This window comes from Macrotis lagotis, chromosome 6 (genome assembly GCF_037893015.1).
Source record: "Macrotis lagotis isolate mMagLag1 chromosome 6, bilby.v1.9.chrom.fasta, whole genome shotgun sequence".
In the NCBI taxonomy this organism is placed as follows: Eukaryota; Metazoa; Chordata; class Mammalia; order Peramelemorphia; family Peramelidae; genus Macrotis; species Macrotis lagotis.
The window spans coordinates 52,898,324-52,925,114 of NC_133663.1; the positions used below are offsets into that span (position 1 = coordinate 52,898,324).

Here is a 26,791-nt window from a genome sequence, read left to right on the forward strand (position 1 = left end):
CTTCCCTTGACAATGTATAATTACAATAGAGCCGATATTCATTGGATGTCTCTAACTCTCCTCATGTGACTGGGAACCTTCTTACCCTATAATACAGGTCCCTGACTGTATCTTTGTGTGATCTTCTTTGTTTAAGGGAATGTTCACAAATAATGGATCTCAGATCAATGGCAACCTGGTCCTGTTTACCTTTGCAGACTTCTTATACCCTTGCTCCCCTCCCCTCATTGATTGATCAAGCTATATTGGTCTATTTGCAATTCTATAAACCCACCTAATCATTTCTCATTTCTATGTCTTTGCACTAGCTGTCCCCTATGCCTGCAATACCTTTCTGCCTTACCTTGACCTCTTAGTCTCTCTGGCTTCCTTCAAGACCTACCTCAAATCTCACCTTCCTGTGGAAGTCATTTTGCATTTTGATCCTCTTTTCTCCCCACCCTCCTTAAGAAGCTAACATCTTTTGCCTTAGACCACTATTTTCATCTACTCTATGTATCCTTTATGCATTCTATGTGTATCCACTTTGGCAGTTGCTTAAAAAAATCTTAATTCTCTTTCCCTTCTATGTTGTCTACCTCCAATAGAATAGTTCTTTAGGGCTGGGACATTTTTCTGCATTTTCTTTTGCATCCCTAACACTTAGCACAGTGTCTGAAATATAGTAAGTACTTAATCAATGCTTCTGAACTATCTAGAAGATCTCTAAGGTTTCTTGAAAGTTCAAATCTATAATTCTGTGGTTGTAAATAGCAGGTGGAATGTGGTTCTAACACTTCTGAATCCAAATTCAAATTTTAGTCCTTTTTAAAATTCTTATTCTTCTCCTACTTATAAAATTATATTCCATTCACCAATAAATTGTTTGTTAATGTTTGGTGTATTATTAGTTGAGCCTAGCCTATATACAAACCAGAAGACTAGGAACTAAGGATCATTAATAGTTAACTATATTATGCTGAAAATATCAGTGCTGCATTTCCATTTATGTCTATATATATATATATAATATATATATATATAATAAAGATAGCAATGCCTCAATCTGAGGGATGATAAGATAAATGAGCTCAGTTTCTTCATTTTGTAAAATGAAGATGTTGAACCAAATCTCTAAGCACTTTCCCCAGCTTGAATAGTCACGAAACATTTTAGGCAGTAGTTCCACAGTTATCTAACCTCACTGAGGGTTTTGCTTATTCATTTTACATGGCCTTTTAATATTTCAGAGCACCCAAATACATTTTATAAGTTATTCTTCCTAGCAATTCAGTGATCAAGGTATAGAGGTATTATAGGCTCAATTTCAGAGTCACAAATATGGGTTTGGATTTTGATCATCTCAGATTCCCTGTGCCAGTCACATCTTTTATTCACAGATATAATGATTCAGTCACATGTCAGGGAGTCCTTTCAATGCTTTGATTGAACTGAGATCCCACTGATTGCAAGATCACATGTAGATGCCATCAGAGACCTCTAAGAAAGTGCCCAGTCACAAGATGAGACTTAGAGATAACTAGTGAACACATATGCTCCATTGCTGTCCATGCAGTGTCAAGAGAACATGGGGAAGCCTTACATCATGGTGGGTGAAAGATTTTAAAAGAGGGTCGCATATGAGGGGAAGACCTAAATGGGTTGCTATGTATAATGTTAGGAATGATTTTTTGTATTTATGACAAGACATTCCTTGTAAAATCAAAGGAAATTTTCCAATCATATAGAAAATATTGATAGACCTAGTTCAGTATTTAATTACCCTTATAGAGTTCTTATCTCCTCTGTCAGGGAACCCAGAAGCTCATATACTCTCTCATTTTATTTAATCTTTAGATTAAATTTTATTTTCACTTCCATATTTTCTCCCTTCCTCCTCCCAAATGAGAAAGCAAGAAGAACAAAATCCCTATTTAAAAAAACAAAACAAACATCTCTAATCAGTCCTGTCCAAAATGAAAATGTGATGTATATTTTTTAAAGTCATCCCCTTGTTTTATAGGCAAGGAAACTGAAACCCAGGGAAGCATCTTGCCCAAGGTCACACAGGTAGGAAATAGTTGAGGATTAAATCAGTTCTCTGACTTCAAATCCAGTATTCTTTCCATTGAGTTCAGGAGACCTCAGTTCTGTTTCCCTCTGGGCAAAAATGAGGGAAAGTCTTGGGGAAAGGGTAGGGAGATCCAGCCTCAAACCTCAGTTGTGGCTCTGGGTTATTATTTTTTTTAATTTTTTTTGCAAGGCAATGGGGTTAAGTAGCTTGCCCAAGGCTACACAGGTAGGTAATTATTAAGTGCCTGAGGCTGGATTCGAACTCAGGTCCTCATGACTCTATCTATCCACTGCACCACTTAGCTGCCCCTAGGTTATTTTATTTAAAATCCAAGGTATTCTGGTTAAGATTTGAATTCAGCTCCCTCTGATTCCTACAGGCCTTTGACATCTGATTAGTTAACATGCCATGATATATAACATCTCCAATGCAACAATGTGTCCTAAAAGAGCTTGTAAAGTATTAAAAAAACAAAAGGAAAGGATATTAAAGGAAATTATGATCAAGGTGATATAAGAAGAGAGGATAAAGGGAGGGGTCACCTTTTGGAAACATTCTCATATAGAATATTCAGGGGGATCATTTCTAGGTAGTTTCAGATCACAAGCTACATGATCACTACATGTCTTCTGCCAGCGTGTCATCTTTTTTTTGAGAGAACATTTTCAGACATTAAAAATATTAGACCTGAAAGACCCACTATCTTCTTCCATTTGTTTACTTGCAAGAGCCAGAGAATGTTTTCTAAACATCTGAATTAGCATGCAAGTTGGTTATTTTTCTTTATCCTGGCTGATTTTAATGTCACTGGGTTGTTGGAGTCTCTGATGGGAAAATGGCATGACTTTTTCCTCTGCTCATTTCTTTTGATTGTATTGAGAAGAATGACAATAGAACTATTTTCTCTTTCACCAAAAGAATTAGAGCATTGTGATAAAATAGCCCCACCCTTTAATAGAAAGTGGAATCTTATTTTTAATCTCTTCAAAAGTAAACTTGCAGGGTATCCTAGTAGGGTTCAATTGGGGGACTTTGTGGGACATCAGATAAATAAGTAATTCAAGCCAATCAAGATTATGGATGCCGAAGTTTTAGGGGACATTCTCCTTTTCCTTTAAAGGGGAATTGAAGAAGGACAGAGATAGGGGAAAATTGCAAATATAAGATCTGATTTAATGGTTAGTGTCGGCCTAAGCAAACCAAAATGTTCTTATTACTAATTTAACCCTACTCCTCCCCAAAGATTTAATTTCTCCTCTATTAGTTTATTAGATCTGAAATTTTGATAAGAACCCCCTCTCCCCCAACAGAGTATCCTGAGTCTTTTTTTTAATTTTGCTCTGTCCACCTGCCAAGACTTACATTAACACCCCTCATCGCAGCAAAAAAAAAAAAAAAAAAAAAACCAAGGGCACAATTACATCTGGCTTGATTTTGTGATAGCTCACGGTAACAGCTGTGTTTTATGTCTTTGTGTGGATACATTTTTTTAAAATGAAAATTGCCATGGCAACAGCAGCAGCCATTCATTACGGGTTGCTGAGGAAGGGATGCTGATATTGGTGAGAGGAGTTCAGAATAACGTGTCATTCACAGAGCTTGTATTTTTTCTTCTCCTAACATTTTCAATTTCAAAATCAGGGGGAAAAAAAGAAGGAGGGGGGGAATGAAAATATGTTCAAAAAAGAAATATACTGAGGAAACTGGAGAGCTCAGGGAATTGATGAGAGGGAATGGAGGCTCATCAGTTAAAATCCAGCTGTTTGGTAATAGCTAGTTGTCACTGAAACCTTTTCCAGCCTAAGTTCTCAAGAGTGAAAGCCGCGACTTCTTTCTTTGTAATGGCAGCCAGGGCTTGGCATGGCTAGACATCCAGTGGCCACTTAATAAGCCATCATCGTGGTTGACATGGATGCTAATTAAAATGACAAGAACATAAACTCAAATGAACAGAGTGTTACATCTCCTAATTTGTCTCTTTCTGCCTGTTTTCAGGGACACAGTGATATTCTGGGAGGCTCTGTGGGTCTCAGCAATAATGACTAGCTTATTCCTTCAATCCCTCTGTACTCGTCTTGTGTATCTGTGGCTCCTCAGTAACTTAGAGTCTTAGAGTTGCCTGGGGCCCTGAGAGTGAAGTCTGATGGCACTGCTGCCTCTCCCTCCTTTAATAAGTATAACTTACCTGCCTGCATGTTTAACCAGTGCCATAAGTAGGAATCTCTGCACCTGAAGCAATTCAATTACCACAACCCATGCTAGTGGCAAGTGAGGCAAAATATAACTGCAGACAGGGGTAGGATGTGCATAGTCCCCTTGGGGAAGGCACAGGGACCTGGGTATGCCGGCTCAAAGTCTGACAGTGGCTGACATCTGGGAGCCCCTCATTTTAACTCTTCCTGTTTTCCTGGTCTCCCTTCATGTGTTGTGCTTTTTAAGTTCAGTTATAAATTTTAGATCAAAGACTGGATGGGACCATAAACACCCTCTAGACCACCCCTCCCATTGTACAGATGAGAAATTCAATTCAAGTCTTCTAATTCTCAACTTCAACTTATTTTCCATTGCACTGTCTAAAGATAGGCAACGTATCAGTCACCAAACCTCTGCTTAAGGCTTTACTCACCTTTGGCTATTAATTCACCTTTGAATTAAGTGAAGACTTTCGCTTGCCTGTTCTAAAATATTTAGAAGATGGTTCTTCCTCTTTTAGGGGAGGAAAAAAGATCATCCACTTCTAACTTCTTTGACAATGTTGAAAATGAAACATAAGAATCACCCTAGTCATGCTAGATCTAATCTAAATAGTCAAACTTTGAGGGTGATGGTGATGATGTTTAATATTTTCATCCTTTGTTCTTGAAGAAGACCATGATATCAGGGAGGTGATGTTTGACATGCACATGAATTGAATTTGAGTGTTTGTGTGTGTGTGTGTGTGTGTGTGTGTGTGTGTGTGTGTGTGTGTGTGTGCTGTGTTAAGTACCAGTCTCATTTTTGACTCTAGAGTCATCTGAGTCTACCAAAGGGCATCTTAGTTTTGGGGCAGGGGAGTGGAGGGAGGGAGGGAGAGGATAGGAAAGCAGAGAAAGGAAAAGGATGGATAAGGATTATTGGGGAAAGGGAACAGAAATGGGAAGGACTGGAGAGGAAAATAAAGAGGAGAGAGAGGAAGGAAAAGGGGTAGAGATGAAGGCAAAGAGAGGGAGGGGTAGGCATTGGAAAAGAAGAGAGAAAGAGAAAAAAGGAGGAAGGAGAATAAGGTTGAATAATAAATGAAGTTAGCTCCTGAAGAAACCACTTAAACAGAAACTTTCCTTCCTGTCCCACCCAGTTCAGTTCTAAGTATCTTTAAAGAATCATCCCCATCCCCCTCACTTTTTTAAAAAGCTTTCTTCACTCTAATTTATTTCTTTTCCAAGACCATGTTTGAATATAAACTCTACTAAATTGTTTTGTGATTTGATCTGTTTTCCTCTGGTACTTAGTGGAATTAGTGGAGACTGGAGAGATTTCTGCTCTGGGCTATGTGAAAGATATTGCAGAAAGAGGACCTATATGACAAAATCCTTCCCCTTCTAAGTCCCAACACTAAAGTATTTTTGTTGTGTTTTGTGTTAGGGTTAAAAGACAGCATTGCACATTAGAATATATGGTACAATCTCCCTCTGATCTGCTGTCCTATTGATTTCCATTCAGACCAAGCAGAAATTGGGGAAGAAAAAGGTAAATATGTATCTAAGGTGTAAATAATTCTAATTTTAAGCTTAGTCATATCATTATACTAGAGGGAAATAGTTCCTCCTTCAAAGAGAGGGCTGCAAGCTAACTTGTGCAAAAATAGTAGGGAGGAAGTATAAGTATCCACTCACTCCATTTTCTCAGTAAGTCCCAGTGTTAATTATACCTCTGTACTACTTGAATAAAAGCTTTGGTTTTGCTATTAAACTCTCACATTACCAGTTTCCACATATCACTAGACATGTAACACTCACCCAAATAACTGGATTGATCTACTGTTTTCATTGAAGTATTGATCAAATGTTTTGGGATCCCATAAGCCTGAATTGAATAAAACCACCAAAAAAATGGAATTAATCCTTCACTTTTCTCTTGCAGAGACACAGACATTAGCAATAAATTCAAAATTTTTGTCTCTATGGACAGAGCCTTTGGTTTTCTTAATGCTCTCTGTCTCAAGTCTACTCTTCCAATTTGTTGTTTTCAATTGTATAATTCCATTTCATTGTTCAGGGATACTTGAAAAAAATTACTAAAAGAATGTCAATACAATAATTTTCATCTCACCTGACAACAGATGGGCCCTAGTATGAAGTACCTTCTATGGCATTTCTGGGAAGGTCATTGGGAAGGTCATCATCAGAAGATGTTTCCCACTTCTCCCTCTTGCCTTTCCCCTTGCCACCCCAGGGCAATTCTACTTTATTTCCCCTGCTGTTTTGAGCTACCACTGTCTAGGGTCCTTTGACCATCAAATTCCTCTGCTAAAATACCTTCCTACTGCAGAGGGTGTTCTGGACACCATCCCCAAAGAATCATCAGTCCTAGAGAACCATACCACACTATTGCATACCTAATAAGCGAATAATCAACCGGAAAATTATCAATGACAGCAGCTACCAAGTGTCTTCATGAGTATCTGCTTCTGTCCCCTACTCTCCTCATCCTTCTCCAATCATTATTATCCTCCTCTGTCCTCTCACTGTAATGTACAATTTAGACAACTCCTTAGTTATAGTGCAGTATAGAGATGGTATCATATTTAGAATAAAGGGACCTAAGTTCAGATCCTAGTCTTTCAGTTCCCTCTGTAGTCTTCAACAAGTCACTTCGCTTCTCTCAGACTCAGTTCCTCCATGCGTAAAATGAAGAGCCGGATGAGATGATTCCCATTGTTCCTTCTAGCACTTAATCTAAAACTGTATGATCTAGATAAATGCTAGCTATTATTACTGAGATCAGAGGTTCTTAACTTGAGGTATGTGACATTTTAAAATGTTTCAATAACTTTTTCAAAAATATTTAATTGGTTTGCTTTTTAGTTCCTTAGATTTAATTTTAAAATTTTAAAACAATATTCTGAAGTTTCTGAGTCAACTAAGATAACTACTATAATAGATAAGATAATTCATGTATTAAGCACTTATTATATGCCAAGGAACAGTGCTATTATAGTAACTATCATATTCATTCAGGATGGGTAGAAGCCAAAAGACAAAACTGGTGGCAAGACCCAGTTTTGTTTTATTTCATTATCACTGCCTATTCTTTGGTCTTTGGTTCTCTTCTTTTTGTCCCCAAAACAAATATTGAAAATGCTCACAAACGGATATAACAGTTTGGGTAACAAATATGCCCATCAGGAGCAAAGGATATCATGTTACTTAAGCATTTCTTCACGTGGAGTGTACCACCAATTTGAATGTTTTTATGTGAAATGAAGGAAGCTCTACTTGACCAAACAGTCGCAAGAAACCTTCCATCAAGACTCTTATGTATCACCCAGGCTATCTGTGAGACAAAATTGAATATGAAATTAAAGTAGCAAACAGAGGCATCCTGTAATGGCTGAGCAAGTTTTGCCTCTTTGTACTTTAGCAATATTATTGCTGTATGCCTCTAAAAGGGAAGACTTAAACAGTTCTCATCAGCCATTGGACTTAATGATTATATCCCACTTTGGAAACCGCTCATAATCTAGAAGTGTTCAATTATCATTCTCTGGGTAAGGGATTTAATTGAGTAAATAACATCTTCCATTCCCGCTGCCACTCGTCCTGATTGGTTGTCATTGGTGCCAGAGGTCTATCATTAAATTCTGGTCCATGCAATGACAGGCCCCTTATTCTCCTTTCTTATCATTTCCATTTCATTACAGCAACAAAGCCCTTGGTGTTCTGCGTGGGGAGATTATTGTACTTTGGTGGCTTAAGATACTCTGGACTTTACCACCGAGCTTCTGGGGGTACTCAAGGTGCTATAACCTGAAGACAAGCAGCTGCCTCCCCCATAATGTTGTTTAATTAGTATTCAGTGATAAAAGAGGTTTATTGGAAATCAACAAGAACTCTGTTGTTTCCCTGTATGAAACCTCTTTTTTTTTAAATTTCTTTGGAATGCAGACAGACACATATCCTAACAGTCCTGAAGAGGGTTGTTTGGCTGAGATTTTCATTTCAATAGTATGTTCTTTCATCCTGAACTGTCAATCTCTTGCCTGAGTTTTAATTTGAATGTAACCAGAGATCGTACAAAACTTTACAGTCATTTCTTCTAAAAAAGATCAGTAATAGGTTAAAAACACTTTAAATTCAATTTCAGAAGCCCCCTTCTATGTACAAGGTAACTGGAAATAGAAAGACAAAAACAGAATAATGCCTAACTCCAAGGAGTTTATAGTGTACTATCACTCTCTAGCCTCAGACACTTCTTAGCTGTGTGACCTGGGCAAGTCACTTAACTTCTTTCTGCCTCAGTTTTCTCGGCTGTAAAATGAGGGCATAATAGTTTCTATCTCACAGGGTTGTTGTGAGTACCAAATGAGATGTAAAAAAGCACCTAGCACAGTGCCTATAGTAGGCATTAAATATTTGTTCCCTTTCTCTCCTAGGGATTCCATATGATACAGATGACAAAATGCAAGATTATTTGAGGTAGGAGAGCTCAGTCATGACTAGAGGAATCAAAGAAGGAAGCCAGGGCTTCTAAGAAGCAAGAGGAAGAGGGCCACCAAGGCAACAACTGATATATATGTAATTAGAAATTAAAAACTGAATATAAAGGCCTGCTGAATCTATCTGAAAGGAGAATTTTGGGGGGGTTTTCTTTGCTCTTACTCATTTTCCAGGGCACCATAACATCATTTAACTGTGCTCACCAAAAACTTGCAGGCATGTTATAAAGTACTTTCCCTTCAAGGACTCTTGAATTAATATATATATGAATTAATATTAATATATGCCTTATTATTAATGATTAATTAGTTTAATTAATATATTCATTTTCTCAGTCCCATTTGAAAAGGAAAAATGGCAGATGGTAGGGTGAGGCTATGGCTGAAAGATAAAGTACAGAGAATTGATCATGGTTTAGTGGAAAAGGAACTAAAAGGAGCTGGGTTGAAATCCCATCTTTGCAGCTTTCTACCTAGACGATCTTGGGTAGGCATTTAAATTTTTGGATGCCAATTTCCTCAGAAGAAAAATGAGACATCTCAGACTCCTTCTTACTCTTAAATCTGAAATTTCCTTTTCATACATTCAATAGTACCTGAAATGAAATTATGGTAAACAAAATATACCCCTTGCAATCACATGTGAAAGAGCCAAGGGAAGGTTTATTATCTATTCCCATTTTGCAGATGAGAAAAGCAAGATTGGGAAAAGTGAAATGATTTCCATAAGGCTGCATAAACAATAAATTGTTGATCCTCAGTACCCAGGTCCTTTGATACCTTGATCAATCTTGCTGCTAGCACCTTGCATCTGTTCTGCTCTTCTATTCTCTTTTCATCTCCTACCGACCTCCCGATCCCAAAGACAAAAGTCCTTGGACTTTTAATTGACTCATTTTCCTCTGACATACTGCACAAAAAACACTAGTCAGGTTTTTGGACTCTCTATTTTTCTTGATTGTGCTTGCCCTGGCTTGCCAGTGTTGGCCTGATCCATATTGTTCCTCTTACCCCTGGTAATTGGTCTAATGCTTCTGTCTCTGGTCAATGATTTAGACCCCCCCAGTGATCAACTGAGACCATATATATGTGAAGCATTTTAAAAGTCATCATATGTAGCATTGTCTCCCATCTTCCAAGCCTTATTCCTGCATTTCCAATCCCAATTTCTTTCTGTATGGTCATATCCTACAGCCACCTATCCTTGAGTAAATGAATAAATTAATGAATGAGCCCTTAGTAAGAGGATTCTATAGTTCCATTGTTGAGCACTGAGAAAACAAATGCTAGATAGTCCCTTCCCTCAAGATGTTTACATTCTAATGAAAGGAGAGAAAACATACATAGGTAAGTTGTGTGTACAAAGAGTTATTTTGATTTGCTAGTCACAGGGAAGTTGAGTAGAACTTTTAGAGACTGTATCCTTAAACTTTTCCAGTAACAGTGGCAATATTTTAATTTAGTTTTCTGAGCTTAGACAATGAGGGTAAAAATCAAATATGACAGCCCAATAGATTTCAAGATGGCCAGGGTACAATGTGACCATGACTGGCATCATCAGATATAGTGAATTATATGATATATTCTTTGGTAAATACAGACTGATAATAGGCTCAATAAAAATCAACTTTTTACCAAAGTAGCAAGTGGTCCTGTAGTATGAAGCATATTTACATGTATTATCAGATTTTTTTCAATATATCAATCAATTTTACTGATTTTCTCTCTTTTTATCTTTCTTCTTTGATATAAGGAATTGTCTGGGTTAAAAAAGGGAGAGAGATATTAGGGAAATTTGAATGATTTAAAAACAAAAGAAATCCAACTTTCTATTTAAAAATAAGAAACAAATTTATCATAGCACCCCATTTACTCATTGGTTGTAGTACTAGAAGCTGATTGGAAAGGCTCATTAACAACCTGCATAGGAATTTCTTGATCCTTACAGACCAATGTTGACTTTGGACCCAAACATACCTTTACACCCAAATCCCTTTGCTGGAGGAAATAGCATCATAAGGAACAAATAGGAATGATGTTTCTGTCTTCCATCTCCAACATCCTTGGATCTGCACTGCCAGACAAATTATGCAATTTAAAAATGTTATGTGGAAATAGAATACTGGGGAGATTTGTTGATCTGCAAACCCTGTACTTTAAACCCCAAATGGAAAGGCACTCTTGCAAGCTGACTACCTTCACATAATATATTACCTTAAGAGATAACCTCCTGCTAGGCTCCTAAATATAACCTTGAACTGTGGTGAAATAGATTCTCCCTTTCTAACAAGATAGATGCTGTATTCTTAATTAAAGTGAGCTCAGATTTAAAGCCCAGATGTTTCCTTCACTGTTTTTGAATTAAAGTAGATGCTGGAAATCAGATGATGGGAGCAAATCTTTTTTGGTTGTCTGTTTATGACCCTTGACATGTTGCCAATACACCAGACCAAATATGACTTTTTTTCTGTTGTGGATTTCTTCTCCCATTCTTCTTCCTCTTTCTTTCTTCTTCTTCCTCCTCCTCCTTTCCTCTTTCTTCTCTTCCCTCTCCTTCCCTTTTCCTCTTTCTCCTCCTCCTCCTCCTCTCTTTTTTCTTCTCTTCATCCTCCTCTTCTTCCTTCTCCTTTGTCTTCTCTTTTTTCTTCCTTCTTAATATTGCCATTGTTTGTACCAAACCTATTTCATTGATCAATTAAACATTTATTCAGGATCTACTCTATTTAAGGCACTATTTTATTCACTAGGAGATTTTTGCTGTTGTTCTATTAGGATTCCATTACTTCAGGGGACTTCTGATAATGGTACTCCCTCTACCAAAGTATATCTGTACCTTCTCTCTGATTTAAAATTATAAGAGAATTTCCTGGGACCCTAAAATGGTAATAAACATATTCAGCTTCCCAGGGTAGGTGTATATTCCAGGCATATTTCCAACTCCCAGGCTGGCTCTCCATCTACTGTGTCACCCTACCCTTACTAGAGAGTATAGAATGTGTATTTAGCAAAGGATCCCTTTGACTAAAGAAAAGTTCATTGACCTTAACTGGAGGAGACATGAATTGCATTTACAAAATCATAATTCTTTTCCCCACTCCCTTCTCTCCCATAACTGTTTTTTTTAGTTTTTGCAAGGCAATGGGGTTAAGTGGCTTGCCCAAGGCCATACAGCTAGGTAATTATTAAGTGTCTGAGGTCGGATTTGAACTCAGGTCCTCCTGACTCCAGAGCCAGTGCTCTATCCACTGTGCCACCTAGCCGCCCCCTCCCATAACTTTCCTGTAATGCTAGAGAGGAAATTTTTAAAAAGTCTTCCTTGTTCTTATGGTGTGACAGAGACCAAAACATACCTATAAATTTAACTCCCTTTCTTTTTTTTACTTGTATCCTCAACACTTAACACTATTCCTGGAAAATTAATTAATTAGATAGATAGATAAGTAAATAAATGAATGAAGGAATGGAATGAATGAATAAATAAATGAACAAATAAATAATAAAAATGATGATGATGATGATAAATGTGTATTGTATTGTAAATTTCCTGCCAGGGATCAGCAGTCCCCGTCCCCCCCCCACCCCACCCCACCCCCGCCAATCCCAGTTTCAGCAGATTCCCCTCCAAGCTTTTTTAAAGCCTGCTTTAAAGCTTCAGGTAGTTTGCTAGGATTTACAGTTGAAAGAGATTTAGATAGAGGCAGCTCTCAGTGGACAAATAATGAAACTGAGGTCTACCTGAGGAAGTGAATCTTTAGCCTAAGGTCAACAGCACTCTATTAAGCATCCCAAACAAAATTCGATCCCAGATTCCCTCTACTGTTCCTGTACTGTGCTGATGGAGTCTGGTGCCTCCCTTGCCCTTCATGATGCTTCTGAAATTTTGACTTGGCTTGCAGACAAGTGGATTTGTGGACAAGTCAAGGGTCCTTTGGCTGCACTGCTATTTGTAAGGGATAAACATCTCAACAGTGTCCCAGCAGCCGCCACACCTTGTCAGGTCTCATAAAGAAAAAGAAGAATTCCACACTTCATCTCCCTCACCTCGGAGCTGGTGTGTGATTCTTTCCCTGCAGAACCCTCTAACATTCTGACAAATTAATTACAATTCCTAACTGGCTCGGTACTCCTACAAGGAAACGGCATTTTCATTTTTTGTCCTTTGGAGCATATGGTGCAAGTGATGATGGGAATCTCTCCACAAAGTGGCTGAGCTAAATCTGGAAATAACATTTCAGTTTTGTTGACATTTCTACCCTCATTCTTCATGGCGGCTGTAGTGTCTCAGAGGGAGAATTTTGACAGTGGTAGCCATGGGTGAGGGCCTGGGTGAACGACGACTGAAAACAATGGCAGTTCCAGGTTGGTAGATCCTCTGGGTGTCGTTTCTTCAGCAAAGCCCTGCTGAGTCCAGTGGAGGATTCTATAGTAAGAAAACTTGACCTGTGAGTTTTCAGGCAGTTTTACGAACGTCTTCCTGCTTCCAAATGAAGTATGTCCTAGACATTTCTTCCAAACTAGCTGCAGCATTTCCAAAACCTTGGGAAGTCTCCCTATCCTACATTTCAGGTTCTAGTTCCTGAGCAACAGGGCTCATACTTCTGATTATTTTACTGAGAGTTAACCTCGAATTGGGGACACTCTCCATGTTTAACTTTGTCCCTTTCCTGCTCTGAAAGATTATATTCTACTTTTCTATTGCCATGACTGTTGCTGTCTTGTTACTTAGAGAGTAAGTTTGATTTTTATTTTGTTCATTTCAGTGATCTCTGATTTCATCAGTATGGGCACATGCTCCCCCACAATGTTGATAGCAATCCTCTAGAACTGGCTGATTCATGCCTCCTAATTGAGGGCCCTTCCATCACTGGCAGCTCATCATATTAGGGCCAGATTTAGGTTTGTTTGTTGTTTTGGGTTTTTTGTCCTTCATTCTTAAAGTTGAGCCATGACATCAGGGAGGTGATGTCAGACAAGCACATGAATTAGATTTGGGGGGAGGGCTGTGCTAAGTCATCAATCTCACTTTCTTCTCCAGTGCCGTCTAGTCCAGTGACCAGATAGGAATCAGGATGACTAGAGATGGCACTGGATGTGAGGCAATCAGGGTTAAGTGACTTGCCCAAGGTCGTACAGCTAATTAGTGCTAAATGGCTGAGGTCTGACTCAAACCCCTATCCTTATGACTCCAAGTTCACCTGGCTTAAAACACATTGCACCAGCCTCAGCTACTCTGATAGCAGGAATTACAGACATGTATCACCATAACCAATGTGATTTTCATCTTTCTGTCTTTGCTCATAATATTTAACATTGCCTGGAATGCCTTCCTGCCCTTATCACCAATTTTGAAGGCCCATGTCAGATAATTGTTCTGCTATTTACTATTGCTACACACTATTCCGGTGATAGGCAGGTCACTTAATCCTGTGGACCAGTTTTCTCATTTATAAAATGAAGGAGATTGACTAATCAATAAAACAACAAGCATTTATTAAGAGCCAACCATGTTACAAGCCCGATATTAAAGGCTAGGGATACAAGACAAAAGTGAGATATTCCTTGCCACATTTTATTGACCAAGTGATCTCTATGGTCCTTTCAACTCTAGATTTTTGTGTTATTTTTTGCTTGGTCAAAATGTTGAATTAAACTAAAGGAAATGCAAGAGAAAGAAAAGAGCCTGTGTTCCCAAGAGCACCATGAGAATTTGTTTTCAAATGTACAAACTTGCATTTATGATATTTAGAATCCAGTCTTTGTCTCAGTATTTTAAATAAACAAAAATAGCCAAAGGAACAAGTTGCTTCCTGTTTTAGAACCATCACAAATTCATATTTTCACAAATTTAGAGCTGGGAGGAAACTCAGAAGTCATTTAGTGCACTCCCCTCATTTTCCAGTTAAAGAAACAGAGGTTGAAGGAGAAATGACTTGACCAAGGTCACCTAGATTCTTGACCTCCAGTTTCCTCATTTTCCCACTTCATAATGCTGCTCTGGGTTTTACAAGTAAGAGAAAAACATAGAAAGAACAGAGAAACTGTGGGAAGGACAGAATGTTTCTATCTAAACTACAAGGTCATGTCATATCTGCCAGTAAAATGCTCATTTATGCATTTAATAAGTCCCAAACTTTTAATAAGTCCCATTTAATAAGTCCCAAACTTAGAGATTCTTTTTCATCTGAACAGTAAGGACTTTGTGTTCCAGAGGCACTTAGGAATCTGTCAAAGACATGGTCAGTTCTAAAAATTTGAAACCCTTCTCAATGTCCTTACCCATTTCCCTGTAGCCTGAATCATGAGCATTCATTGACCCCTCTGCACTTGGACTAATATATATATATATATATATATATATATATATATATATATATATATATATATATCCTTCCTTTTTGAGTGTTTACCCATTTACCCAATCATGATATGGAGCTGTACACTCCAGGCCAACATCCCCAAACCCTGCTCTACAATGGATAAGAAGAAAGAAAAAACAACATCATACATCAAGATGGAAAAATTGTCTGCTATGCCCAAATTACTCTTTGGTATTTAATTCAGGTACCTCCAGAGCAATAATTCACTAAATATTCCCATAAGAGTTGAAAGAATTAATATGCCTTCCCAAGTACCCAATTCACCTCAGTAAAGTATCTTTGGCCTTTGAAAAGAATGGAACTCAGTAGGTTCTAATTTGAATTCAAAAAAATTCTGGCCAGAAAATCTCCATTTTTCCCTTACAGTACACTTGGAGATGACATCCTAAAATTCCCAGTCATGTATACTTCAAAGTAAATGCTTTTTTCCATCAGTCCTTGGCAGAATATGAGCCCATTTAATAAGCACACCCTGGCTAGAGTGAATTTTATTGGGTACATGCAATTATTGGTTCCATAAAAAATCAATTTTTATTTATAATTAAGTAATATGGCTGAGAAAGGCTTGGTTGGTCCAGTTATTAAATGATAAATAATATATAAGGATCTGCCTACTTTCTTTAAGAGACAAAGAATTTTAATGGGAAAATATTTTAGGTTTCTAATAATGTCTTCCCTTTAAAGGCCTCAGCTGAATAAAACAACTTTAAAAGAATTCTTGTTCTCAACTGTGTCAAACACTCTTTCTTTTGTTCTTATGGGCATGGTCAGAGAGAAAATCAAGGAAGTGAATGGAGGATATCCCTCCAAAAAAATTTAACCCAGATTATGCATTTTAAGGTAGTTTGGAGGGATTAGAGCTTTCCCAATAAAATGAAAGTTCTTGGTCCATTTCTTCTGCTTTAAACACTTCCTCACTTAAAAAATAACAGCTATCACATAGTATATAGAGATCAGAATTTGGTTTCAAAAAGTTCTGGGTTCTAGACTATGAGACATATTGACTGAGTAGCACGGGACAAGTCAGGTACCCTCCAAGGACCCTAGGCAGCTCTCCAAGATTATAAGTAGGGGCTAAGTTACTGAACAATGATGGGAAGGAAAAATTTCCTCACCAGAACATGCCTACAATGGGCAAGTTATATATCTCCAATCAAAATAATAACAACAACAAATGCCACTCAAAATTAGTCATATAAATATTGGAGACTGGCCAAGACGGTTGGAAGAATCACAGAGTTAGAAGGAAACTCAACATATGAGTAGTTCAACTCATATGGGAGAAAAGAGTCCTTTGTCCATCATGTATATCAAGAAGTCATGTTGCCAGAGGAGCAGAATCTCGGGTGAGAGGAACACAGAACCTCTTTATGTAGAGCTTGACTTTTCCTCTCTGAGACAGCTACCCATGGTCACTCCTAGCTCCGTAATTCTGAGGCCAAACAGAACCAATTTAATTCCTCTTCCATGTTTAGTTCCTTCTCAGATACTTGGTGTCAGCCCATCGAAGCATTTTTCTTCTCACTTTCCTCAGGCTAAAAACCTCTAGTTGCTTTAAGAATAATAGTTAACATTTATAGAAGACTTTAACATTAACAAATGTAAACATTTCCAAATAGAATATTATACAAAGACAGGGTAGGTAGATGACTTACTAGAGCAAGTGTCGAGTTTGGAGTTAGGAAGAGTCATCTTCCTGTGTGACCCTGAACAAGACATTTAACTCTGCTTGCCTCAGTTTCCTCCTCTGTAAAATGAGCTGGAGAAGGAAATGGCAAACCACTCCAGTATCTTTTCCAAGAAAACCCCAATTGGAGTTACAAAGAGATGAAAACAACTGGAAAATGAGTGAACAACAAAATCCTTACAGATGAAGAAACTGAGGCTGAGAGAGTTTAAATAATTTGTCAAAGCTCACACCTAATAAGTGTCTCAGGCTGAATTTGAACTCAAGTCTTCCTAACTTCAAGTCCAATATACCATTCACTATACCATTAAGCTTTCTAAAAATTGTACAATATAAACTAAAAGCTCCTGAGCATTCTCTTGGTTGACATTCTGTAGCTTATTAGTGTCCTTACCAATTATGATACCCACTACTGAACCTCTGGATGAGGTCTGACCCCATCAATAATAGTTAGTTTTAATTAAACAATGATAAGGTAGCGAGCATCACTATCTGTGAGGAACTGTGCTAAGCCCTAGGAACATAAATAGAAGAAAAAATTAATATCTGCCCTCCAAGAGTTTGTATTCTACAGGGAGAAGACAACAAATAAAAGAGAATTTAAAAAGATAAGCAAAGTCCATAGAGTCAGATGCATAACCAGGAGGTGAATGAAACATAACTGGCTCAAACTGTCCTCTAAATGGAGGTGCCTGGAAGAAGTGCACCACTGATAGAAGGAGGGTGGCATGGTAGAGACATATTCCAGGATGAGATGACTCTAGGTGTTCTGGATAGTCATTGCTATTTATTATTATAAAATCTTATTATTGGGGCAGCTAGGTGATGTAGTGGATAAAGTACCGGCCCTGGAATCAGGAGTACCTGGGTTCAAATCCGGTCTCAGACACTTAATAATTACCTAGCTGTGTGGCCTTGGGCAAGCCACTTAACCCCGTGTGCCTTGCAAAAACCTAAAAAAATCTAATTATCACAGAGCATAAGAATTGGAAGGGAAAGACTCCTTAGTTTATAGATAAGAAGGCTGAAGATCTCAAAAGTAAAATGACTTGTCCAAGGTCATGCTGATAAGAAAGTGGCAGATTCAGGATTGAATTCCAGGCCTTCTCATTCAAACCCACTGGTCTTTCCACTGTGGTACATACACCATCCTAACAAAGTAAATTTTTACCAATGTATTTTCCTGGGAACAAATCACAGATCAGTTCGTGTGTGGGGTGTGTGTGTGTGTGTGTGTGTGTGTGTGTGTGTGTGTGTATCTTTGTATTTATAATCAGCATCCCAAGTTCAACATTTAACAGCTTTGTATATATATTATTTGTCTCCTCCACCTTTCCCCAAGTCATTTCACATTTGAGGTCCTCAATTTCCTTATCTGTAAAACAAGGGTGATGACTTAGATGATCCTGCAAGGGCCCTTCCAGTTCTTTTACTCTGTGACAATAAGATTTATAATAATAAATAACAGTGACAACCCTGAATTTCTAGGGTCATCTTCTCTTGGAATTAACGAGCTCAAGGAAAGAAATTGTGCCTTATGGTTCTGTTCTGTCTCCAAATTTGTATCTACCATGGTTCTAGGAACAGGGTAAGAACTCAATACTTACTTCTTGATTGGATGACCCACAAAAGGCTGCCTGCTCCTCCCCATGTCCCTCATTTTCCCACAAGCCAAGATGTTTCAGGTAACTGAAGCAAACTACATTTTCAAGAAAAAAACAAGAAGAGGGGGAGCATCTATATCTAGGTCAAGTGAGATGAGGCTTTGCTCTTCAGCAAAGCTTTCTACATGGTGGAAGTAACTAAAGGTCACCTTGCTTTAGCACGATTAGAGACCTAGCCCCTTCCAGGACTTTGTAGCCTAGCAACCAGTTTCTGCTTTGCAACTCCTGAAGGGGGAAAAAATGGTGTTTGGGATGAGGAAAGGATGAACAGGTGAAAGAATTGGATGGGGCTAGAAAAATCAATGGAGTCAGTGCTTCTCTGGGAAGCCTCTCTGGTACTGGATAGATAACTTTTACTCACTGGCATGTTAACCTAAGAGAAGGCATAGGACCTAGTTCTCTCCGCCCCCTCCAGATGTCAATGTCTAACAAATTCTCTTATTTTGAAATTTAAAAATCTTTCTCTACCATCCTAATCATTTGTCCTCCACTTTCAAGAAGTCCAGTAGCTGGGCTAACCAACATCCTTCTTCTCTATCCTGCTCTCAAACTTGGGTATCTCAGTAGATATGTTGATGTCTCCCCTATTGTTGTAGTCTCTCTATCAACTTGCTTAATTTTCATGACCTTGACCTTCTCCCCATCAAAGCACTACACCAGGATGTTTATATCCTTGACCTCACTCTCCTCCATAATACAAAATACTGAAATTCTTCATTTAGAAAATAACCTTTTAGGGGCGGCTAGGTGGCGTAGTGGATAAAGCACCAGCATTGGAGTCAGGAGTACCTGGGTTCAAATCCGGTCTCAGACACTTAATAATTACCTAGCTGTGTGGCCTTGGGCAAGCCACTTAACCCCATTTGCCTTGAAAAAAAAGAAAAGAACCTTTTGGGGTGGCTAGGTTGCATAGTGGATAGAGCATCAGCCCTGGAGTCAGGCGTGCCTGGGTTCAAATCCAGCCTCAGACACTTAATAATTACCTAGCTGTGTGGCCTTGTGCAAGCCACTTACATTGCCTGGCAAAAACCTATTAAAAAATGAGAAAATAACCTTTTATCCCATCTCTCCTTCTGCCTCAATTCTCCTAAATTTCATCAGGACCTTTAGTCACTTCCCTTTCTTACAATCCACCCCCCAAGTCCACTCAACATGTACCCACTTTTTTCCCTTTGAAATCTAGACCCTGATGCTAATCTGCTCAAAATATCTCCTATTTTCTTCCCTTGGATCTGCTGAAGTTTTTGCTGCTAAATGTCTTTCAAAATTCTCTGCTCTGGTTTGTCTTGATTATCCAAATTCTTTGTGTCTACTTGTAGGCTACCGGATGCTCTTGGAGAAAGTCACACCCCTTATTGACTGACTCTATTACATTTTCATCATCAAATATTACTTGGGTCCCTATTGTTTTGGTTGTTTTTGCTCTCTCTAGAATTTCCTGCAACAACTGTTTCTAATTTTCTTTTATCTCCTCAAGAGAGAAGGAAAAAAATCTCACAAAAATCTCCTATCACCTACTGGACTTTTCCAAGTCTTCATCCTTCCTGACCTCTCTACAAGCTTTAGCACTGGTAAAAACCCTTTTGTAAGCCAGGCCCATGCTAGGCCAGTCTAGTAATTCAGGTCCAAGGTTTAAAATGCAACAAGGCGCTATATGTAGATCATGAAATTCAATTAAAACCAACTTTACTAATGGGAAATTAAAAGAACAAAGCCTCCACCACTAAAAGAGATATTGAAAGGTTATTTGCCAACTTCTGCAGTTACTATGGCAACTGGCCAAGTTAAATCTAGAAGGCATTCCCTTCAGGCAATTGTCATTCTAATGAAATCTTTGAACCCATTTTCCCTTCAAGAGAGGTCCTCACACTTCTTCCCTTACTCTTCAAAAAGTACCAGTCTAACCTACAGACTGTTTAACAGGACTCCCAAAGGACAATGTGGGACGGAGAGAAAGACAGAGACAGAGACAGAGATAGAGACAGAGAGAGAGAGAGAGAGAGAGCAGAAGGGAAGGGAGAGTTGAGAGAGGAGATTTAGATAACCATTTTTCTCTACAATGCCCAAGTCCAACATCCCATCAAATCCTCTCTGTGACAACTCTCACCTCATAACAAACATGAACCCCTCTTCCTGAATTCTCTCTCTCCCTAGATTTTTCTGACATTGATCTTTCCTGATTCCTCTTGTACTTATCTGACTTCTTTCTCATTCTCCTTTAGTGGATTATACCCCAAGTCCTATAGTTAGGACTTTGTCCTGGGCCCCCAGCCCTTCTCTCTCTTTACATAGATTTTCTTTCTTATGTTTATCTCATCAACTTCCCATGGGATTTTATGTTTATGCCAACAACTCTCGAATCCCCTTCTCTAACCCCCTATCTGTCTCCTGAGTTACAGTGCCACATCACTAAATGTTTGTTGTACCATAACCACCTGGATAGCCCAAAGGCATCTCAAGATCAATATATCAAAAACAGAACTTGTTATTTTCATCTCTAAATCCATCCCTGATGCCTACTTTCCTATTTATATCAAGGACACCACCACTAACCTTCCAGTCTCCCAGGCTCACAACCTTGGCATCAATCTCAACTCCTCCCTCTGCCTCATGTTATATATCAAATCAGCCAGGTCTTGTCACTTTGATGTCCACAACGTGACTCATGCCCATGCCCTTTTTTAAAAACCATATGGCTACCACCCTAATTTGTGACCTCATCATCCTTCACCTGAACTATTGCAGAAGCATCCTGATGGTCTCTCTGCTACCTGTCCCTCCTCTTTCAACCTTCCTAAATACAGGCCAAATTAATATTCCTAAAGCACACATATGTACCATTGCCCTTCCCTTCTAAAGACTCTCCTGTGGTTTCCTGTTGCCTGTAGGATAAGATTCAAACTTTTCAATTTCACCATTCAGGACTGGCTTCAGTCTCCCTTTCTGGACTGATTATGTGTTTTCCCCTTCACATACTTTAGGTTATAATCAAACTAACTTGTCTAAACATAGCATACCATTTCCCAACTGCATGGCTTTGCACAGGATGTCTCCCATGCCAAGTATATTCTTCCTTTTAATTTCTGCCTCTGGGAGTCCATAATTCCCTTCAAGATTCAAGTCAGCCCCTGCTGCCTAAGACCTTTCATGAGTCCCCCATTTATTTGTACCTCATATTCACTTATCACTAAACATGTTGTGATGTCCCCACCCCAACCTCCCAGTAGTATATATACATATATATGTACATATATATATATATATATATATATATATATATATGTATTCTATAAGGGCAGGGGGCTAGCATGTAGCACAGTATTATACATACAGTAAACACTTAATAAATTAAATTAATGAACATAGGATTTAGGGACAATAGAACAAAATCTTGAAGTCTATATGACTTGAAGTGACTATTCTCATTTTACACATGAGGAAGCAGAGGTCTAGGGAAATTGAATGTTTTATCCAAAGTAAATAGACAGTGTCAGAGATGGGATTTGAACTCTGATTTCAGAGCCAGTGAATGCTCTTTCTTATTTGAATTGAGTTGAAAGCAAATTCTGTGCATCAAAAGGCATCTTTGTCAACCCAATCATTTTGGGAAATTATTTGCAAAGCTGTGTTAATATGTGAAAAGCCTCCCTGGAGGGTGGAATGCAAACAGAATGTTTTATCATTATATTTATCATTACCATATTGGAATGGAGAAGTTTGCCAATCTCAGTCAAAGCCAGTATCTCAAACCTCTAAAAAAAAAAAAAACCCTTGGGCCCTAGGCAAGAAGACTTTACAACCTTTCTAGTTAACAGCAGATACAATAGGCCTAAACCTGGTTTTCTGCAAAACACAATATTTTATAAAAATGGAGGGAGAAAAACACATCAAAGACTACTTTTCTCCCATAAATTTCAAGAGTTACACTCAATATCCACATTCTTCTTCATTATCCAATTATGGGATCAAAGAGAAAAGTGTTTGGCCTAGTTCTGGGGCTTAAAGTCATGAGATAAAAACTAAGCATATTTCAAAAAAGCCTCTGTTATATACTGGGCTTCCTGTCAGAGAGTTAGGCTCTGTTTTCTAGGACTGCCTTTAACTAGTCTCCAGATGAAAGATATCAGGTTTAGAAAACAAATTTTAAGAGCCAAAAATATTTTTCCTACCTCTTTGTAAAGTCCCAAGTTTAGATTTGTGACTTTACTTTAGCCTATTACAAAATGGTCCTCTAAAATCTAATCCTAAATTATCTTGATTTGAATCTAAATGAGTGCCAAATATTCAAAGAAAGAGAGGTGCAAAAAACAGAAGTATGACTTATTGAGTTTTGGGGAAGCATCTAGTCTTGGTACCTCCATTAATTTTAACATGGTGATCTGGAAAAAATTCATAAGATAGGGAAATGGCTTATGCTTGAGGTGAACATATTAGGTTTGGTGGCACTGGTATAAAATGGTAAACATAGTATGCTGAAAGCTGTGGAAGAATATAGTGCTCCCACTGGTGGAATGATTTCCTTAGTGGAAATAAATCTGCTGGCATCCGCCAGAACTAGGACATAAAAGATAACCTCTAGCAGCTGCAGCAGTTTGTTTCTGTGGGAAAATGGGGGCTTTTTTCCTCCCCAGGGGTTAATATTGTGCTACAGTTGACATTGCCAGAGTTCTGGTTCCAAAGAGTTCCACTGGTGAAGAAGAAAAATACCTTGTGGTTTACAACAAGATCACAGATGAAGATTCTGTACACACTGTGATTTGTATCAGCCATTTGTGCATAAGCCATAAAAGTGCACTTTTTAAAACCAGGAACATTTGTGAATATATAAAAGCACCAAAGACATATGGCCAATAAATAATTCACCGTTATCCATCTTCTCTGCAGATTCCTTATACACCTACCATGTTTTAATGTCTAGTTTGCTCGGAAACGATATTCTTTATGATGCTTTCGATATAAAAATGTTTACTGACTGGCAGCAGAATAAGGAGGTTCTGAGATCTGGCTGCTCAAAAGACCAGTTTTGCTCAGATTTCCATCTTTTCAGACAGTTCTAAACCATTCCAATCAACTCCATGTTGGGGAAGAAAGAATTCATTCTTCCAATAAGGGGTCACTAGCTTGAGGGCTGACCTATTGTTGTTTGTGTGATTGTGCTAACTCATTCTCCCTCTTTTTTGTCTTTTCAGTTCTATATCTATTTATAGTCCCAAGGACAACCCAAACACTTTTGATGCTGCTGCATTCTTCCAATCTGTTGGGAACTTCCTTGGAATCTTTGCTGGATCATTTGCTATGGGATCTGCCTATGCTGTTGTCACAGCTCTGATATCCTTTGTTGTTGACTATTTTGCTTTCTTTTTTTGTTTTGTTTCAACTTTAAAAAAAAAAAAACACACCTCTGTGGACTGCAAGTATTTTGATATCTAAGAGCAGAATCCCAATTCATTGTTTGGTAGCAAATATGGACAATATGATTATATGCTCCAAAAAACAAAAACTGTGAGGTTGGGTGTGGATTTGCTAATAATAAATGTCATTTCTAGAGATCATTGAGGGTTGCAAAGCACCTTGAATTTATTATTTCATTTGATTTTTACAGCAACCCTGAGAGAGAGAGGTGCTATTGTTATTCCCACTTTACAGTTGAGGAAACTGAGGCAAGCAAAGGTTAGATGATTTGCCCAACATCACACAGCTAGCAGATGTCCAAGGCAGGAATTGAGCTCCAGTCTTCCTGACTCTCCATCTATCCCTCTCTCTACCATCATAGTAAGAACTCCCCAATCAAAGATGAAACCAAGGATTGTTGGAACAATCCAACCCTAGATAACTCAAAGCATTCTCTCTGTGGATAATAAGATCATAGACTTATTGTTTGGGGGGGAGACCTTAGAGGCTGTTGATTCACATTTCATAAATGAGGAAACTAGTCTTCAGGTGGGAGCTATCAGGTAAGAAAACAAATCATCAAAGCCAAAGATATTTCACCTACCTCTTTATAAAGTTCAAGTTTAGATTTGTGTCAGAGAAAGCTTTTACTTTAGCCTACTACAAACTGCCCTCTAAAATCTAAATCTAAAATCTCTTGATTTGAATCCTAATGAGTTTAAAGGGTCCCAAAAAGTCAAAGAAAAAGAGAGTCACAAAAAATCAGAAGTGTGACTTAATGAGCTTTTAGTATAATTGAAATGCTAAACTTCAATTCAAAGGACATAAATTCAAATCCTGGTTTTACTACTTAGATACTTAACCTCTCAGTGCCTCAGTTTCCTTATGAGAAAAATAAGGAATTTGAATGAGAATAGACCTTTTAAGATCCTTCCAGTCTCTATGAATGATCCTTTGACTTTCTCAAGGTCATAGAAGCAAGTAAACTTCATTGTTGGCATCGAATCTAGGTTCTCTGACTTAGGTGATCACCATAGTCTACAGAGTCAGAAAAACTCTGGGCCTGGAGTCAGTAAGAATCATCTTCCTTAGTTCAAATCTAACCCCAGACACTTGCTAGTTGGGTGACCCTGAGCAAGTCACTTAAGCCTGATTGCCTCAGTTTCCTTATCTCCAAAATGAGCTGAAGAAGGAAATTGTAAACCACTTCTACATCTTTGCCAAGAAAACCCCAAAGGAGGTCACAGAGAGGTGGACATGTCTAGACAATTAAAAAAGTCTGATTCCAGACTCTATCTTCTTTCTTTTGAACTGGATTCATCTCTGTAGAGGGAACCAAGAAAGTTTTGCAGTTTTGTTACCACTTTCAAAAACAGGTTGGGTACCAGAAATCAAAGAGTTCAAAGATTTACTAAGAAGTAAGCAGGAATCAGGTACCCAATAATACTCTACTGACCTTTTATATTTATTGAGTTCTCTTTCTCCATATTAAGATTATGTGAATTGGTCCCTGGATTTCAGGGTAGTCTCAAGATGACCCTCATGTATATATGCCAGTGTCTCTACTTGGTCTTTGGACCATGGGATAGAGTCTAGTGTAGTCACTATATTTTGGAGCAAATTCAACTGAATTAAGTATTTACCACAATATTCTATTATCAGCAATTACATTATACTAAGCAATTACAGGAATTAGTATCTGCCCTTTAAGGAGAGTGAACTCTTGAAAAATAGGAGAAGACAGACTCTCAAAAAGTAATTAGGAAATGATATGGGACAGTAAATGATTAAGCAAAAAATGAATGTCACACAAAATAAATGTTAGAGGAGTAAAAAGAAGAAGAGAATAGTGGAGTGGTCAGAGAAAATTTCCCAGATGAGATGGGCTTTTAGCTATATTGGGATGGATTTTGAAACCAGAAATTCAGGGGAATAATGGATTAAGGGAAAGAAGGAAAGAGAAATGAATGCAGGATGAACCCTGCACATTCTGGGCATGGTGAAGGGACTATCCTGACTGGAGTGGAGGATTGGCAAGTAAGAAGAGATAAGTTAAAATGATAAAGTGGGCTCGGCTGGCCAGACTCAGCCACTAGGCAGAGACTTCTCACTTTCATTCAATAAACATTGAAGAGTCATTTGAGCTTTTGATTTGGAGCATGGGAGATGAAAACAGGTTTTTTAATAAAATCAATCACATGTTAGATGGATTAGGAGAAGAATTGTTCATCTGGAGCCTATATATATATAGATATATATATATGTATATGTATATGTATCTATATACATATATATATATTAGGGGTTGGTCAATGAAGTTAGAATTTTAAATATTTTTCTAAGTGTTGAATATAATTTTTCCTTTGTAAGACTATATATTTTACTTCATGCTTTTAAAAATCTTATTCTGAGGAGTTTATAGGCTTAACTAGCCTTCTAGAAAGGTCCATGCTACACAAGAAAGTTAAGAACTCCAGGTCTAGAGGAAACAAATGGAGGGAGAAATAGGTTTAGAGGCAAGGTTATGAGTTCAATTTTGAGTTGTTACAGAAAATGAATTTGGAAAGAAACAGAGATGGGAAATGGAAAGAGTTGATTCCTAGAATCCAGAGCTCAGCTCTAGAGAGAAAAATTTTAGGAATTCATTCACACAAAAAAGTACAGTAAAGATGTGAGACCAGGCCACCTCATCAAATAAGGTGGGAGACCCAAGAATTGGTCTAATAACAGCTAATATTTGCTTGGATTATACCAGTCCTATTACTTCATTAGGGTAGAGTAATCCCTGTATGGAACGCCCCCCCCCAAAGCAGATGTTATTGCACAATTTATAATCTTAGAGAGTTTTAGGAGCACTGGGTTACAAGGATTTGCCTGGGCCCACAGACTGCAGGTGTCTCATATGGAATCTTAACCCAAGTCTTC

General features: G+C 38.1%; 1 protein-coding gene across 1 annotated transcript in view; it reads left to right on the forward strand.

The window, feature by feature from the left end:
* The window catches only part of SLC9A9 (solute carrier family 9 member A9), a 738,251-nt gene that overhangs the window by 311,689 nt on the left and 399,771 nt on the right, over positions 1-26,791 (forward strand). Inside the window, exon 7 of the mRNA XM_074191139.1 lies at positions 23,665-23,803. Coding sequence (XP_074047240.1) covers positions 23,665-23,803 — 139 coding nt within the window. The remainder of the gene's footprint in view (positions 1-23,664; positions 23,804-26,791) is intronic.